Consider the following 14,415-nt stretch of genomic DNA (forward strand, 5'->3'; position numbering starts at 1 on the left):
TTAAAATTAATTGAAGCATCAGACAAAAAAAGCTTTTGAAAATAATATTATATTTTGATTTAGGTCAAAATATAATATTTGTAAACCTGAAGAGTCAGAGCCTCACCAGCCATGAACCTCAGAAGCTTATATATAGACATCTAAGTTTTTTGTGCCCCACCACTTTTGTACATATAAAAACGCCACTGCAAACACCATGGGGAATAATCCAAGTTTAGCAATACCTGCTTTTCTAACTATAAATGTAAGTGATTTGTGTATTCCCTCAACTCTTTATCTTGGTTTTGCATTGTGAATGTTACAGTGAATTTTAATGCAATATTTTATTTTGAAAAAAGACATCGAGCGTCTTGGTTTTTCGTGTGAGTTGGCGGATTGTCTGATGTCGCAAGTTGCAACATGCAAGAAAAGGTGACATTTGATTAAAAAAAACAATCATCTGGGGAATTTATTACAGTGAACGTAAGCTGTAGCCTGCATTGTGTCCATGTTATTGGCTGTAAGGTCACAGAGTATCCTCTTAGTGCGTCAATGTTGTAAAAACTTCGAGCTGGTGAAGCGCACATTTTCTCACCGTCTGCTTTTTACTGTCCCCTGCTTCCCCGGTGCTGTTGTTTTCGTGCATTCACCCTCAGCCCATTTTAACGCGCGGATTTTCTTTCATTTTTAGTGGTTATTCCATGTTTGCGCTTTTACTCGAAACAGGATTTCGTGCGTTTTTCTGCCGGACTTGGCTGGCGCTCGACAGCTGCAAGATCTGATCCGTCTTCCTCCCTCCAAAAACGGAGACTGCGTTTGCACATTTTGACCCCGGTGCGAAGAGATACGTGCAAGTAGAGAGGCAGCTGAAGCCTTTTATGGTAAGTAACATTACTTATGTGCAAACCCACAACTTCAATAATCGTTTCCTTATGATATATGCAGACTTATTTAACCGGATTGCCTTTATTACTTAAGATGTTGCAGCATTTCAGCTTGAGCCAATATTGCAGAATTAATATTGACGTCTCATTTATCTTTTAGTCTTAGTTTCGAAACGTATCTCTGCTTCGGGGCCTGTAAGTTATTCATGTTTTGTGTGGGTTTGATCATGAGCCTTATCTTAGAAACAACCGTCACTACTGGTTTCGATGTTTGCATATCTACCTGAATAAACAGCAACACTTGCCTTAAGCTCACAGCCACTGTGCATAAAATAGCTCCAGGTTGTTTCAGTATGACCAAGGGGAACTGGGCTTTCCTCCACCCCACTATTGCCTCATCCAGTGACATCATACACCATGTGAGTTTGGGCAAATTTTAAAAAGCATCAGATGGACTTCCCAGCCACGACTGTCAACAACACAGAGAGAAGAGAAAGGGAAAGAAGCAACAGAAAGAGTATACAAGCTGGTATCACTGACATCCATCCTCTGGAGTACTTGAGCATTTTGGACTTCTCTCTCTAGGTCAATCCAACAGTAGATGAACATGGACGTGGATGTGGATGGATTCCTTGGCCAGAACGACACCTATGACTACAATGAAGACTACGAGTACAAAGAGGAGACTGAGGCGAGGGTCAGTAAAGCGGTGTTGCTCCCTATCATCTACTCCCTGGAGCTGGTTGTAGGTCTGCTGGGGAATGCACTCCTACTGGCTGTTCTGGTTCAGAAGAGGCGATCCTGGAGTATTTCAGACACCTTCATCCTCCACCTGAGTGTGTCCGACCTCCTGCTGCTGGTCTCGCTGCCCCTCTGGGCTGCTGAGGCCGCTCAGATATCTGGGTGGTGCTGTGGGGGCTTTCTTTGCAAGATCAGTGGAGCTGTATTTAATGTGAGTACCAAATACTATGTTGAAATGTAAAGTTTTAGGTTTCAAAGTCTTTATTGTCATATATGCACAGCAGCTTCAGCTAGTCCCAGGCTCCTTCAACAATGCAACGTATTATATAAAGAAAAAAAGTCATAAAAATGGCAAGTTGTTCAAGTACAATTCAGAAATAAGAATGAATGAGATGAATCTATCTAAAATGAAAAACTGTACAGTTGAATTACATCCTGTATTCTTAATAACATACAAACACATATGTGGATTATAAACCGTATGCACTAGAACAGACAGAGACTGGAAAGTGAAAGCTGGATGTTTCAGTGAAGCTGTGAGAAAGTGGGGTGTTTAGGCTGAAGGCCATTCATTTAATTCTCAGTGAGGGATTCTTGGCAGAATGAGGTTATTGTACTTGATACTCGTATAGAGCGAGGTTCACTCCCTGCTGACAGCCACATTCCTCCAGGAAACTCAGGATTTCTGGGAAGAGTCGAGAGGAAGGGAGTAGTGAGAGTGATCGAGACAGCTAGAGTTGTTTCAAGAAGATAAGATCAAACTTTATTGATCCCTATAGATAAATGCAGGTGTCTTGGCAGCAATGGCAACAAATATATGTATTCACACAAAGATAATACAATAATAATTACAACAAAATACATAGAAGAAACTTAAAATAAATCTAAGTGACTGTAAAATTACAATTAAAGGTCTTAACATACAGATATGGATAATTATGAATGTGTTAAATATAGAAGAAGAAGAATAACTTTATTTGTAGCAAGGATGCAGCCCAAAGTGCTCAACAGAACAAGATGAGTTTAAAATAAGTAAAAACTGGTTACAAAAACAAAACAGAACACATGTACATTTAGAAGTGTGAGTCAGAGTAGGTACATTACAAGTACTTTATTTATTGTGGAGCCTGATGGCACAAAGGATAGTCCAAGGCGCTTTGTGGTGTGCCAACGTCACTAGATCTTAGCTCATGGTTTGTTTTTTCCGCAGATCAACTTCTACTGTGGGATGTTCCTGCTGCTCTGCATCAGTCTGGATTGCTACCTGTCCATCGTCCACAGCACCCAGCGGTTCTCCCAGAAGAATCCCAGGTTGGCTCACATCTGCTGCCTGTCGGTGTGGCTCCTCTCCGTGATCCTCTCCATCCCTGACTGTGTCTTCCTGTCTGTGAATAATGGCACGGGGAAAAGACTGTGTGACAGCTACTCTCAGTCCCTATCTACCTCACAGCTGGTGTCCCGCCTTCTCCACCTCACGCTGGGCTTCCTGCTGCCTGCACTCGCCCTGATCATCTGCAGCTCCTTCATCCTGCTGCGGGTAGAAAGAGGCTCTGAGGGTCCTCAAAAGAAGAGGGCCGGCAGACTCCTCCTGCCCCTAGTGGTGGTCTTCTTCCTCTGCTGGATGCCGTACCACATCATACTCTTTGAAGACACAATCAGAAGAAGCTCTAAGGAACGTGATGGCGGTTCATCTAGAAATCTTAAGAGTTCCCAGATTACAGCTCTGATGTTCACATCTGCTGTGGGCTGCCTGCACGCCTGCCTCAGACCTCTGCTCTACTTCGGCCTGTGTGGAAACTTCAGGGAACGGACGCTGGCCATGTTGACGTGTGCTACAGTAAACTCTAAGGGCTCGCTCTGGGAGCTGGGTGTGAGCGAGGAGGCCCCGCCCCCGCCTGAGCAGAATCACGAGGAGGAAGAGCTGAAACAGATGACTGAAACAGATGACTGTAGATCAGCAGGTGCAGTCCACTCACTGCTGAAGGATGGACAAAATGCCCCCTGTGACTCAGAGGTGACTTGAATATCGCTCCACCCCTGAGGGGGATTTAGTGTCATGGGTTCAAGGGATGGAGGACGGATATATGATTCTTTCACATTGCACTTTAATGTGAAGTTTTCCGAGTCACGTCATGGTGACACTTGCTGTTGAACTTTTATTTTGTAATCACTGTTGCACAATTTAAGCTTGTCACCCAGAATCATGAGTTTTTAATTTAACCGTAAATATCTGTGTTTTTATTATGCATTATTATTAGTGTTTTTATTGTAATAATTGAAAGCAAGCTGCTTTTGTTGTTTTAGATATTAGTAAGAAAAAGTGGCCATTTACATTTTTCAGCTCTTCACAATCATCATAAAGCTAATTGCTGGGTGTTTAAGCTCTCGTAAAAACAATATAGTGTTATCCTTGTCAGTGTTATTGTAAATTAAACGGCCCGACAGAGTTTATAACTTCATTGCTCGATAACACAAACACTTTTCATGTTATCTTGTTATATATTGGCAGATAAGACTGGATTCCACGACTCGTATGTTTCAACACCACAAAGCGAAGGAATTTCCCTTTGGCAAACCCCAAAGCCTTATTTCTTTGTTGTCTGCATTGTTGCAACATGGGTGTGTGGACTGTGGACTCTGAATGATACAAACAGGTGGTGACATCATGTGTCAGGTGACAGTGAGGCAGAGAGGAAACAAAGCTCTCTGTTGGTGCGACGCCTCCACATAGCTCTCGCTGTTTATTCTCATCTGAATACATGTCTGTGTGTTTGGTGGACAGAGCACAGTGGAATGCTTTATGTCAAAGGGCACATGCCTGGAAAGAAAATAGTATAAGTGGTGTAAGAAGATTACATCTCACAGTGCAGGTTGTGTGCTAAACGTGTGGTTTCACTTCCACACGGCCTGCCAGAGACTCCTGATTCCTGCGCACTAAGAAAGAAAGAAATGTCACATGTGACCTGAAATAAAGTATATTACTTTCACAACCTCGCAATGTACAATCATTTCACCCCAGAAGAAAAAAACTGTTTCCTTCTCTCAGCCCTCCTTTAGTTCCCTTTTCTGTTTACGGTGTTAAGGTTTATCAAGAGCTCATATCTGAGAAATACTGGTTGACAGTGACAGCAGCAACACATACCATTTTAGCATTTCTTGTTAAAGTCCTGAGTATTGCATCGGTTTGAAGTGTTACTTCCTGTGTCAGCTAGAGCTTCTCAGCACAACAATAAAGAGACAAGAGGCCCTTTTCTTTAAAGAGTAACAAACCGGTTTTCAGTACACACTTTGTTAAACTGTCCCGCAGAAAGAGAGTTGACTTCCATCCAAAAAACAAGGCATTGATCCTTAAAAGTACAAAGGTAACTAGGTGATTAAAGTCTAATGCATGTTGACAACACAATGTGTCTGAATGGGCGTGAAGCCAAGTTCTGACAGGAAGAGTTTAAAAACCTGTCTCGGTTTGTGACTGAACCAGTAGAGCTGCTGCTTCTGGAGTGTTTACACTATATGGTTGTTGCTGTAATCAAACGTTTAAGGGATGAACTCTTCTAACACTAACACCTCCAATTGGCTGCAGTGTGCCTTCATGAATACGAAGTGTTGTGAGCGATAGAAGTGGTGGCATGTTGGGGTTTTTGAGTAATCTTGTGAACATTAGTTGATATGAAGAAGACTGACACACTCGCTTCATTTCTCTTCTTTGTGCTTACCTCTTCTAGTTTCTGCTGAAGCCACATGTTGAAGGATGTGCGGCTCCTTTCCTCGAATTTGTTTCAAGTTTCCTGAAAATAATTTCCACAGAAACCGCTGCATGTGGGTTGAACGTTTCTTTTGCTGTTCTTCTGTGTATCAGATGTAATCCCCTGATCCTAAATGTATGATAAGCTTTGAGAGCATGTCAGAAAGGTGAACACATTAAATGTATCAGGGTTTAATACACTATACAAGTTTCATGCTGCAACCTCTTCCTTATCTCCCGTTTGAGTTCAATGGGATTTATACAGTACTGAGTTTTAATTGTATAACCTCAATACTTACGTCTCTGTACAGGGCGTCATTGTTAATTACCAAATAACAAAATCACAATTTAGAAAACCTACAGTAAACATTTTAAAAATCAAAAACAAATTGTTGGCATCGACAAGACTTAATAAAATCTAAATAAAGCATTTATTAGGATTTAACAGGAAAACACTTGCTGTGATATACCCCTTTTAAGCCACCAACCAAACTGTATAACAATGTCTAGGTATTTAAAACAATATACTGTAAGTGTTCATCTAAGTTCATCATTTTTATTTTCAGTCATTATGTTCTAACAGTTACTTCAAAGGTATGACAATTGTTTTGCCTAAAATATAAATTAGCCTCAGACTTCAGTCTGCAACAAATACCTGTAAGTTGAAAACACTTGTAAGATTCAAAATATTTCAATCTTTATTTGAACAATGTATTTACATAATGACACATGCAGTAAAAAAGTATAAACAATATGTAATTTAAAGGTTTCTGTGTAAAACAGTAGAAAAGCTGCACCACGATACTCCTTGCTGTCAGAAAAGAGAAATGCTATGTTTCTATGCTATGCTATGCTATGATGTAAATGTTCCTTGGGTCGGATTCAAACCCCTCTCCTCTGCAGCAAAGGCCGCCAGTTAGCTATATGGTGGCCTGGGGCCTCATTTATAAAGGGATATAAGCTCAAAAAATGGCGTACGCCAGTTTCTATGCAATGTTTGCGATTTATAAAATACTAACTTGACGGGAAAACGTGCGGTCCTCCACGCAAACTCTAACCCATGCATACGCACTAAGCACAATAACGGGAGAGATGCGACACCGTTGGCAGAAGGAATAAAACCATAAATAAAATGTTACCTCTCATTTATCATATATGAAGAATTCATTTTCAAACATTGATTAAAGCCAATCTTAAAATGATTAAACAAACGCCTGTTTGAGACTCCTCAGTGCACACAAAAACATAACTTGGAGAAATAAATAAATACGGATATGTTGTTTAAAACCACCTCGAATATGTTGTGTTAATGTTATGAAATGTTTTCTCATAAATTATGCGGTTTTGCATTTCTATAGGTTGTACGAGCATGGTTTTATATACTACCATGTTTAATCATGTTTTATGCCGTTTGCTAAGACTTGATAAGTTGCTCATAAAACACAGGAGGTATGGAAACTAAGCCTAACGCAACACATTAGTTGTATTTCCTTTAACTGGTGGATATAGAGTTGCTGCAGTGGAGACGCTGCGCACAGCTGATCGACAGCTGGGACACAAACCACCAAATACAAAAAAATAATTCAGATCCAGTCGTCATGACTCCACTCCGGGGGGATTCCCCGATCATTTCAAGGGGGGGTCTCCTGTCCCCGGTACAAACACACTGCCTGAGGAAGGCTATGTGTATTTTTTTTGTCATTAACCTTTTTCGGACCACTTATTTATTTATGTTGGTGACGATCCGACCTCCATGCTGCTACTCTGGCTCAAACGGCATCCACCAAACAATATGATTTATCTCGACCTCCCCAAGATAACCAGAATCTGACACGGTGCGAGATGTCTTTGTTAGCTATTCTGTCGTAATTTCCTGCGATCTTCTTCATAAAGTCAGTCAGAATGAATGAATGAATGGGCGTTTCTTTCACTATTTATAGGCAAATATGGGCGTTACGTGAAGCCCGCAAAAGCTGCACCGCATTTCGAGTCGGTTGTGATTTATAAAGGGAAACCGGCGTAGGAAGTGCTGTACGCACTTTCCTCGCCGGTACGCAATGTTTGGTGAATCGGGAAATTTCGGAACATTTCTGTACCTATTTTTTGGATTTCTACTACGTAAGCAACCTTCCCACGTGAATATACGCACGGCGTTATAAATGAGGCCCCTGGACATGACCTGTTCAAATGTTCAAATGTTTGTGGATCCCTCTCAGACAGCGATGGAGTTGGAGGTGTCTGCAGACTCTGACCACAGACGCCTGAACTTCACTCCCACGAAGGCGTACAGGATGGGATTGAGGCTGCAGTGGAGGTAGCCTAGGGAGGAGGTGACCACCATGGCTTTTTGCAGAGATACTCTGACTCCACAGCTGTTGTCCGAAAGAAGTGTGTCCACCATGAGAGTGATGTGGTACGGCGTCCAGCAGATGAAGAACACCACCACCACGGCCACGATGATCCTGAAAGCTTTCTGCTTCTGAAGGCCCTGGGAGCCGCAGCGCAGCCGGTGCAGGATGCAGGAATAACAGAAGATGAGGACGACGGAGGGCAACAGGAAGCCCGCCGTGTGGGACAGCACGCGGGAGGCCAGTTCCCAATTAAAGACATATTTGGGGTCGAACTGGAAGTAGTCTGGAACACACTCTGTTCTGTTGCCTCTCCTGCCATCCTTAACAGCATGGTAAAAGACCCAGTCAGGGAGGGAGAGCAGCAGCGAGAAGATCCACACCGCCAGGCAGCTGATGTGAACCACCCGGGGGTTCCTGCAGGAGTACATCTGGGTCGCGTGGACGATGGACAGGTAGCGGTCCAGACTGATGCACGCCAGCAGGAAGATCCCACAATAGAAGTTGATCTGGGGGTAAAAAGAAATCACAGACGAGTAAGAAACCTTTTTGCAGCCACTTTAGGAGAATCAGAAACAGGTTTATTACCAGGTTGGTTGACACGTACGAGGAATTTGACTTGATGTCGTGGTGCATGCATAAAAGTAAAACAAACGTTTAAAACACAGATAGAGAAATAATAAAAAAATATAGTAAAGTATAACAGTATTTACATAGAAATGGAATGGATTAAAAAGGAATAAAATATGGAATAAAAATCGGCAGTAATAAAAAAGAAAGAAAAACATATGGTTGTACATTGTGTGCATTAATATAATTACTATCATGAACTTCAAAGGAGTACTCCACACACAATGACCATTTGTGTATCAATTTCTCGCCACTTGTTATCTTAAATTCTGGAAGAAATCTTGAACAAAGACTCCATAAACTGAGAAAAATAATTGATGAATTCAAGTAAACAGGGGCTGCTTAGCAGAACTATTCTGTTTAGAAACTCTCAAACTACTCGTGCAGTGTAATCCAAGTCTCATTAGAATAGTTGTATGCTCACTACTTCCCTAACACATTTAAATAACAACAACCTTGAGTCTGATAAGGCAGAAGTCCTGTATACTTTACTGCAGGAGTTGGACATTTTTTTAAACAGATGTTGATATTGTTTTGCTTGTTCCTAAATGTCTCTTCAAGAACATGGGGTTAACTAATTGATATACAAGCTATTCCTACACCCTCCGTCTGAAACCACTGCCGGCTCTGTTGTGATTGTGGAGAGAAACTCCGTCTGGAGGGAACTTTTGGGTTTGTGCCTTTGCGTTTGGGGTGTCAAACTCAATTTCATCGCGGGCCACATTAGCATTATGGTTGAATTCATATGGTCAGTTGAAACTTTAAGACTATATAAATATACATATATAAAAATACAATATATATAAAATAATGTATTATATCATTGGGTTATTATCAGGTAGGGTAATAACTTCCTAATCAACTACGCCTGAAAGCGGAAGTCTAGGGCAAATAATTGCGAGTCTCTTCATTGCGCATGTCACAAAAGGAAATGCATTGTGGGACATGTTTATGGGCAACGTGCATTTGTAAAGCGGCATGTAACCGTATAATAAACGTATGTTATTCTTTGCAAGCTCTTGCGGGCCGGAATTTGACCCACGGGCCTTGAGTTTGACACCCCTGATTTACATGCACAGAAACCTTCATAGAAGCACCATAGGGCCCCTTTAAAGGTCCCCTATTATACTGTTTTTCATTACTTTATTATAGGTCTCAGATATATACAAAACATGTCTCTGGAGTGTTTGGCTCCAAACACCAAACAGATCATTGCAGCATTACCCATAATCCCCTCTGTTTCAGCCCTGTTTCAAAAGTGCTGATTCTCTGTCTGTTACTTTATATGAAAATAAGGAGCCCCTCCCCACGCCCCTCTGAGAGATATTTGGTTACAAAGAACACAATAGTGCTCTAGGAGGAGATTCAGGTGATAATGATATTTGCATAATAGGTGACCTTTAATGCAGTCTTACCGTAAAAAGCTCCAGTGATCTTGCAGAGCGGAGTTCCAAACGTCCACCCTTCCTTCTGAGCGGACTGTGCGGCCCACAGCGGCAGCGTCAGCAGCAGCAGGATGTCGGCTACCCCCAGGTGGAGGATGAAGATGTCCGTCACACTCCACCTCCCCCTGCTCCGAGCCAGAACCCCCAGCAGCACCCCGTTCCCCAGGACTCCCAGAGCGAAGGCCACGGAGCACAGAACTGGTATGAACACCGACTCAAAGTGCATGCCCTCAGTCAGGTCACATACATCACCATTTACAACAATCCAGAGGAATTGTAATTTTCATACAACTCTTCTATGCCGTCAAACAGGCTGTATCCGGACTCTGTGGTCGACTCCATCTGGAATCTCTGTGCAAAAAGAAGAATAGAAGGAGGAAGGAATATAAACATACATTTTGTCTGAGCATTTGATACTTGTTGTCTTTCAGCCACATGGTGGTGCTGAGTAGCTTCAAACTATATCTATATTTTTTTTATCAGGGCATACATGATCATCTCTTAAACATTCTCAAAAATCTGGCTCTTGTCCTGTAAATGAAGTGTTTACAGCTTATTGTCAGTTGTGTGCTTGGAAGACAAAGGAATTTATTTTTAAAGGTATTGATATAGCATAGAAATCCAATTTTAGGCCACTAAAGTGTCTAACATTAGTTTATTTAACCCCATTGTTAAGGGTTTTGTTAAGTTTGTGTGTAATCAGTCGAAGGACAAAATATAGATCTAATTTTTCCTACATGTAACCAGGGGTTAAGTTGGGATTTGATATGTGGGGGGGCTCTGTGCGAGAGGGGGGGCGGAGGTCGAGGATCTCATTATTTGACCTTAAGGGATAGGCCTATACTGTGGCCCTAAAGCAACTGCTCCATTATCTGTATCAAATGCACACATTGATGCCACCAAATGTCACAATAAAAATAGAAAGTACTACAAATAAACTGGAATTCATTTACATCTTAAATTATTAATATACAGTGTATATACACAAAAAAAGGTTTACAAATATCCAACCTTCAAATTGCTTTTTTAAATCAACACTGCTCTGCACACTTGCTAAAGAACATTTGTGTGGAAATCTTAATTCATTTGTCGGGCTGCGTGAGTATGGCCAAAAGTATGGGAGTCAATCTCACTGTAACTATTTAATCATCACCAAATTCTGTGTTATGACGGATCATAACTCAGCTTTATGCAGACATACATTTAGCGGTGTACAGGGCTGGTTTTTGGCATAGGCGGTAGGGCTGAACGATATACCGTGTTATGGCGATAACCGCGATATGCGCATGCGCGATATTCACACCGCAGGGACGTGCGGTTTTATTCATTATTATTTATTTTTAATGCCATTGAACACGTCTTTTGATCAGATTGACAGCTACGGTGAGACGATCTCCCATAAAAGATCCGTAAAGGTACGTGTTGTGATGTCTGTGTTTGCTTCCCCTGTCGCGAGATCGGATCGATTAGATACTATACTTAAATAATCTGTGGATACAATACCTTCATCCGGTTAAATATAGTTAAAAAAAACGCAATATATACTACAGGGGGGAAAAAAAATCGCGATGTCAGTTTTTTTCAATATCGTGCAGCCCTAATAGGCGGCATAGGCGGTCGCCTAGGGCGCCAGATCTGGGGGGGGCGCTGCGCTGGCAGCTCTGGGAGGGAAAAAAACATTTTTGACTGTTTGCGCTCATCCTAATTTTCGGCCTTGATGTAACAACATTCATAATTAAGTAAATGTAACACCCTTTTCACCCCGGTTACACGTTTCATTTGCCCTGTACGATGGGCGCTGTAAGTGATGAAAATGGGGGGTGTTGGCTTATCAGGCGTCCGCAGCTCACAGCCAAAGTGGGCGTGGGAGCGAGCAAGAGAGATAAATGCAATTTATGTAAACAAATATTTCCAAGGCACTCCTTTATAATTATTTGGATAAACAGGTTTGAAATAATTTCAATGTATACTATAGGACAGTAAACCAAAAATATCGTTTAAAACTTGAGAGTTAAAAAAATATGCATAAATAAATGTTAACTAGGTAAAATAAGATATAAATGAACAACACAAATAAAATAAGTTACATTTATTTGTTTTTGGCTGTGGTATGTTATTGGTTATGTTCACATATTTGGTTATTCAAATGTAAACCGATCTTTTTCATATGGGTGTTTAGAGTTGTACCCCCTAGATCAGGGGTGCCCAACCAGTCGATCTCTGCAGCAGCTCAAGAAATTCAGAGTGAGGAAACATCTCCTAATCCAGTTCTACACAGCCATCATCCAAAGCATCCTCACATCATCCATCACAGTCTGGTACACCAGTTCAGACAACCTCTCCCGGAATAAACTTCAACGTATCATCAATAAAACATCAAAAATCACCTGCAGTCCCCTTCCATCACTCGAATCACTTCACCACCAACGAACTGTCACAAGGGCAAAGAAAATCATTTCTGACCCCTCCCACCCAGGTCACCATGTCTTCCAACTTCTGCCCTCAGGGAGGCGCTACAGGCCGCCAAAACCGCCCATTTCAAAAACAGCTTTTTCCCCTTTGCAATACGGACATTAAATGGACTCTAAATAACCCCAATGAACAATAAGAATCCACCACACCTTGAACTTTATGTTATATGTCTTTGCCCTGTGCTGTGTGCTGTACTTTTTATTGTCTGTTTATTGTATGTTGAATTGTATGGAACAAGCTGTAATACTCTGCACTGAACCCGAATTCCACCAGCCTGGCTGTGTGGTCATTAAAGATTCTAATCTAATCTAATCTAATAATTTCAGCCAATCAGCGTCGTCAAATCTGATGATCACCGGGCGCCAATGTCATCGCCCGGTCCAGTCTGTGAGTAGTTTGGACACTAGTGACTCATATCCGGTGGGGTGACGCAGTACGGCAGTAGTTGATGAGGATGGCTTCATGTGCAGGTGGAGTCTCCGGACCTCGGTCCCCGCCCAATTCCGTTCAAGAGCTAATCTCCAATCCTTTCGAAAGGAGAAGTTTGGGAGATAAACTGTTGCTTAAAGACCTTGGACCGGACCAACCCGATTTGTATATATCGCAGCAAGCTCGTGAAAAAGACAAAACGTATCAACGAGGCTTCTCACGTAGCTGGTACACCAGAAAGACATGGCTAGCTGGATGCAAACAGGTAAATGCTGTCTTTTGTACAGATACGATCTGTTCAGAAACTAGACAAAAGTTAAACAAGTACACTGAACAAAAATATAAACGCAACACTTTTGTTTTTGCTCCCATTTTTCATGAGATGAACTCAAAGATCTAAAACATTTTCTATATACACAAAAAATAACCATTTCTCTCAAATATTGTTCACAAATCTGAAAAAATCTGTGATAGTGAGCACTTCAAGATGCTGATTAGACAGCATGATTATTGCACAGGTGTGCCTTAGAATGGCCACAATAAAAGGCCACTCTGAAACGTGCATTTTTGCTTTATTGGCGGGGTCTGGGGGGGGGTCCGAAAACCAGTCAGTATCTGGTGTGAGGGGTAGGGGTAGGGTTAGGGTAATGTTGTGAATTGAGTGGCCCATGGTGGTGGTGGGGTTATGGTATGGGCAGGCGTATGTTATGGACGAGGAACACAGTCTGTAGGCCGTTGTTGTGAGTGTGGACGGTCGGAGCATTTACAACGTTAGCTTCTCTCTCCAGTTTAGCATACTCAGCCCGACTCAGCCTGGTTGTTCCTGGCCCTAGAACCACGATTTTATGGGGCCAGAAAAACTGTGAATTCGGACCCGCTAGCCGGTACTAGGTCAAGTGGAAACGCAACCAAAAACGGGCCCCGCACGGCTCGGCACGCTTAAAGCGAGCTACCCGCTGCAGTGGAAACGCGCCATTAGGGTACTACCTTATCCTGCGAGCATCTTCCTACTGAGATTTCTATAGACGTAGCCGGCCTTGGGGCGGGCCTACCTGAATGTGCGCACATCTCACCGTATAAAAGGCATGATAAAAGGAGGCCTCGCCTCCTGACCGGCATCCCTTTCTCTTCAGCGGCGGAAGTGAAATCCACTGAGACGTAAAGACGAACGAGAAAGTAAAAAGAGAAGTCATGGAGCCACTCCTCGACCATAGAACCTGCCCGAAGTGCCCGAACCTGATCGCGGGAGCTGATCCGCACCCCCTTTGCTTCCTGTGTATGGGGCCGGACCACGCCGCGAGCATACTGGACCCGTCACCGGCCTGCAATGCGTGCCAGATGATCCCTCGGCAAACCCGCCAACATCGCAGGGATTTCCAGGCGAAGCACGGCCCACAGGAGGAGCCGGAGGATCAGGACCTCAAGATGGTTGAGATGGGCGAGCCGGGAGACGGGGAAGTGCCATTCCAGTTCACCCTTCCGTAGGGCCAGATGGCCCCGGTCCCGGAGGAGGAGGACGACGAGGACGCCTCATTGTCCGTTGGTCCGACTCTCAGGTCTGCGCGTCTGGACTTTCCAGCGGTGATGACCCTGGCAGAAGAGCGCATAGGCCTACCGCTCCCCGCACTGCTGCCACGAGGCCTGTAAGCCACCTGGGACAGGGGTTTTACGGCCCGGTGCATCCGGCGCAGCCGGCCTTCGTCTCGTCCCCGTTGTCAGACATCTGGCAGTGTGTGGAGGCGACA

At 43.0% G+C, this 14,415-nt stretch overlaps 2 protein-coding genes across 2 annotated transcripts; one reads left to right on the plus strand and one right to left on the minus strand.

The window, feature by feature from the left end:
- The first annotated feature begins 359 nt into the window (after positions 1–359).
- LOC117549629 (C-X-C chemokine receptor type 3-like) lies at positions 360–4,594 on the plus strand. The gene is made up of 3 exons (XM_034221685.1): positions 360–860; positions 1,449–1,815; positions 2,815–4,594. Exons 2-3 carry the CDS (start codon positions 1,465–1,467, stop codon positions 3,625–3,627), a joined length of 1,164 nt encoding a protein of 387 aa, XP_034077576.1. The 5' UTR covers positions 360–860; positions 1,449–1,464; the 3' UTR covers positions 3,628–4,594.
- Positions 4,595–7,558: 2,964 nt separating this feature from the next.
- On the minus strand, positions 7,559–9,995 carry LOC117549597 (C-X-C chemokine receptor type 3-like). Its single transcript, XM_034221626.1, has 2 exons — positions 9,723–9,995; positions 7,559–8,203 (listed from the first exon to the last, which is right to left on the minus strand). Exons 1-2 carry the CDS (start codon positions 9,993–9,995, stop codon positions 7,559–7,561), a joined length of 918 nt encoding a protein of 305 aa, XP_034077517.1.
- Positions 9,996–14,415: the final 4,420 nt, after the last annotated feature.

Source organism: Gymnodraco acuticeps, unplaced genomic scaffold (assembly GCF_902827175.1).
Source record: "Gymnodraco acuticeps unplaced genomic scaffold, fGymAcu1.1, whole genome shotgun sequence".
Lineage (NCBI taxonomy): Eukaryota > Metazoa > Chordata > Actinopteri > Perciformes > Bathydraconidae > Gymnodraco > Gymnodraco acuticeps.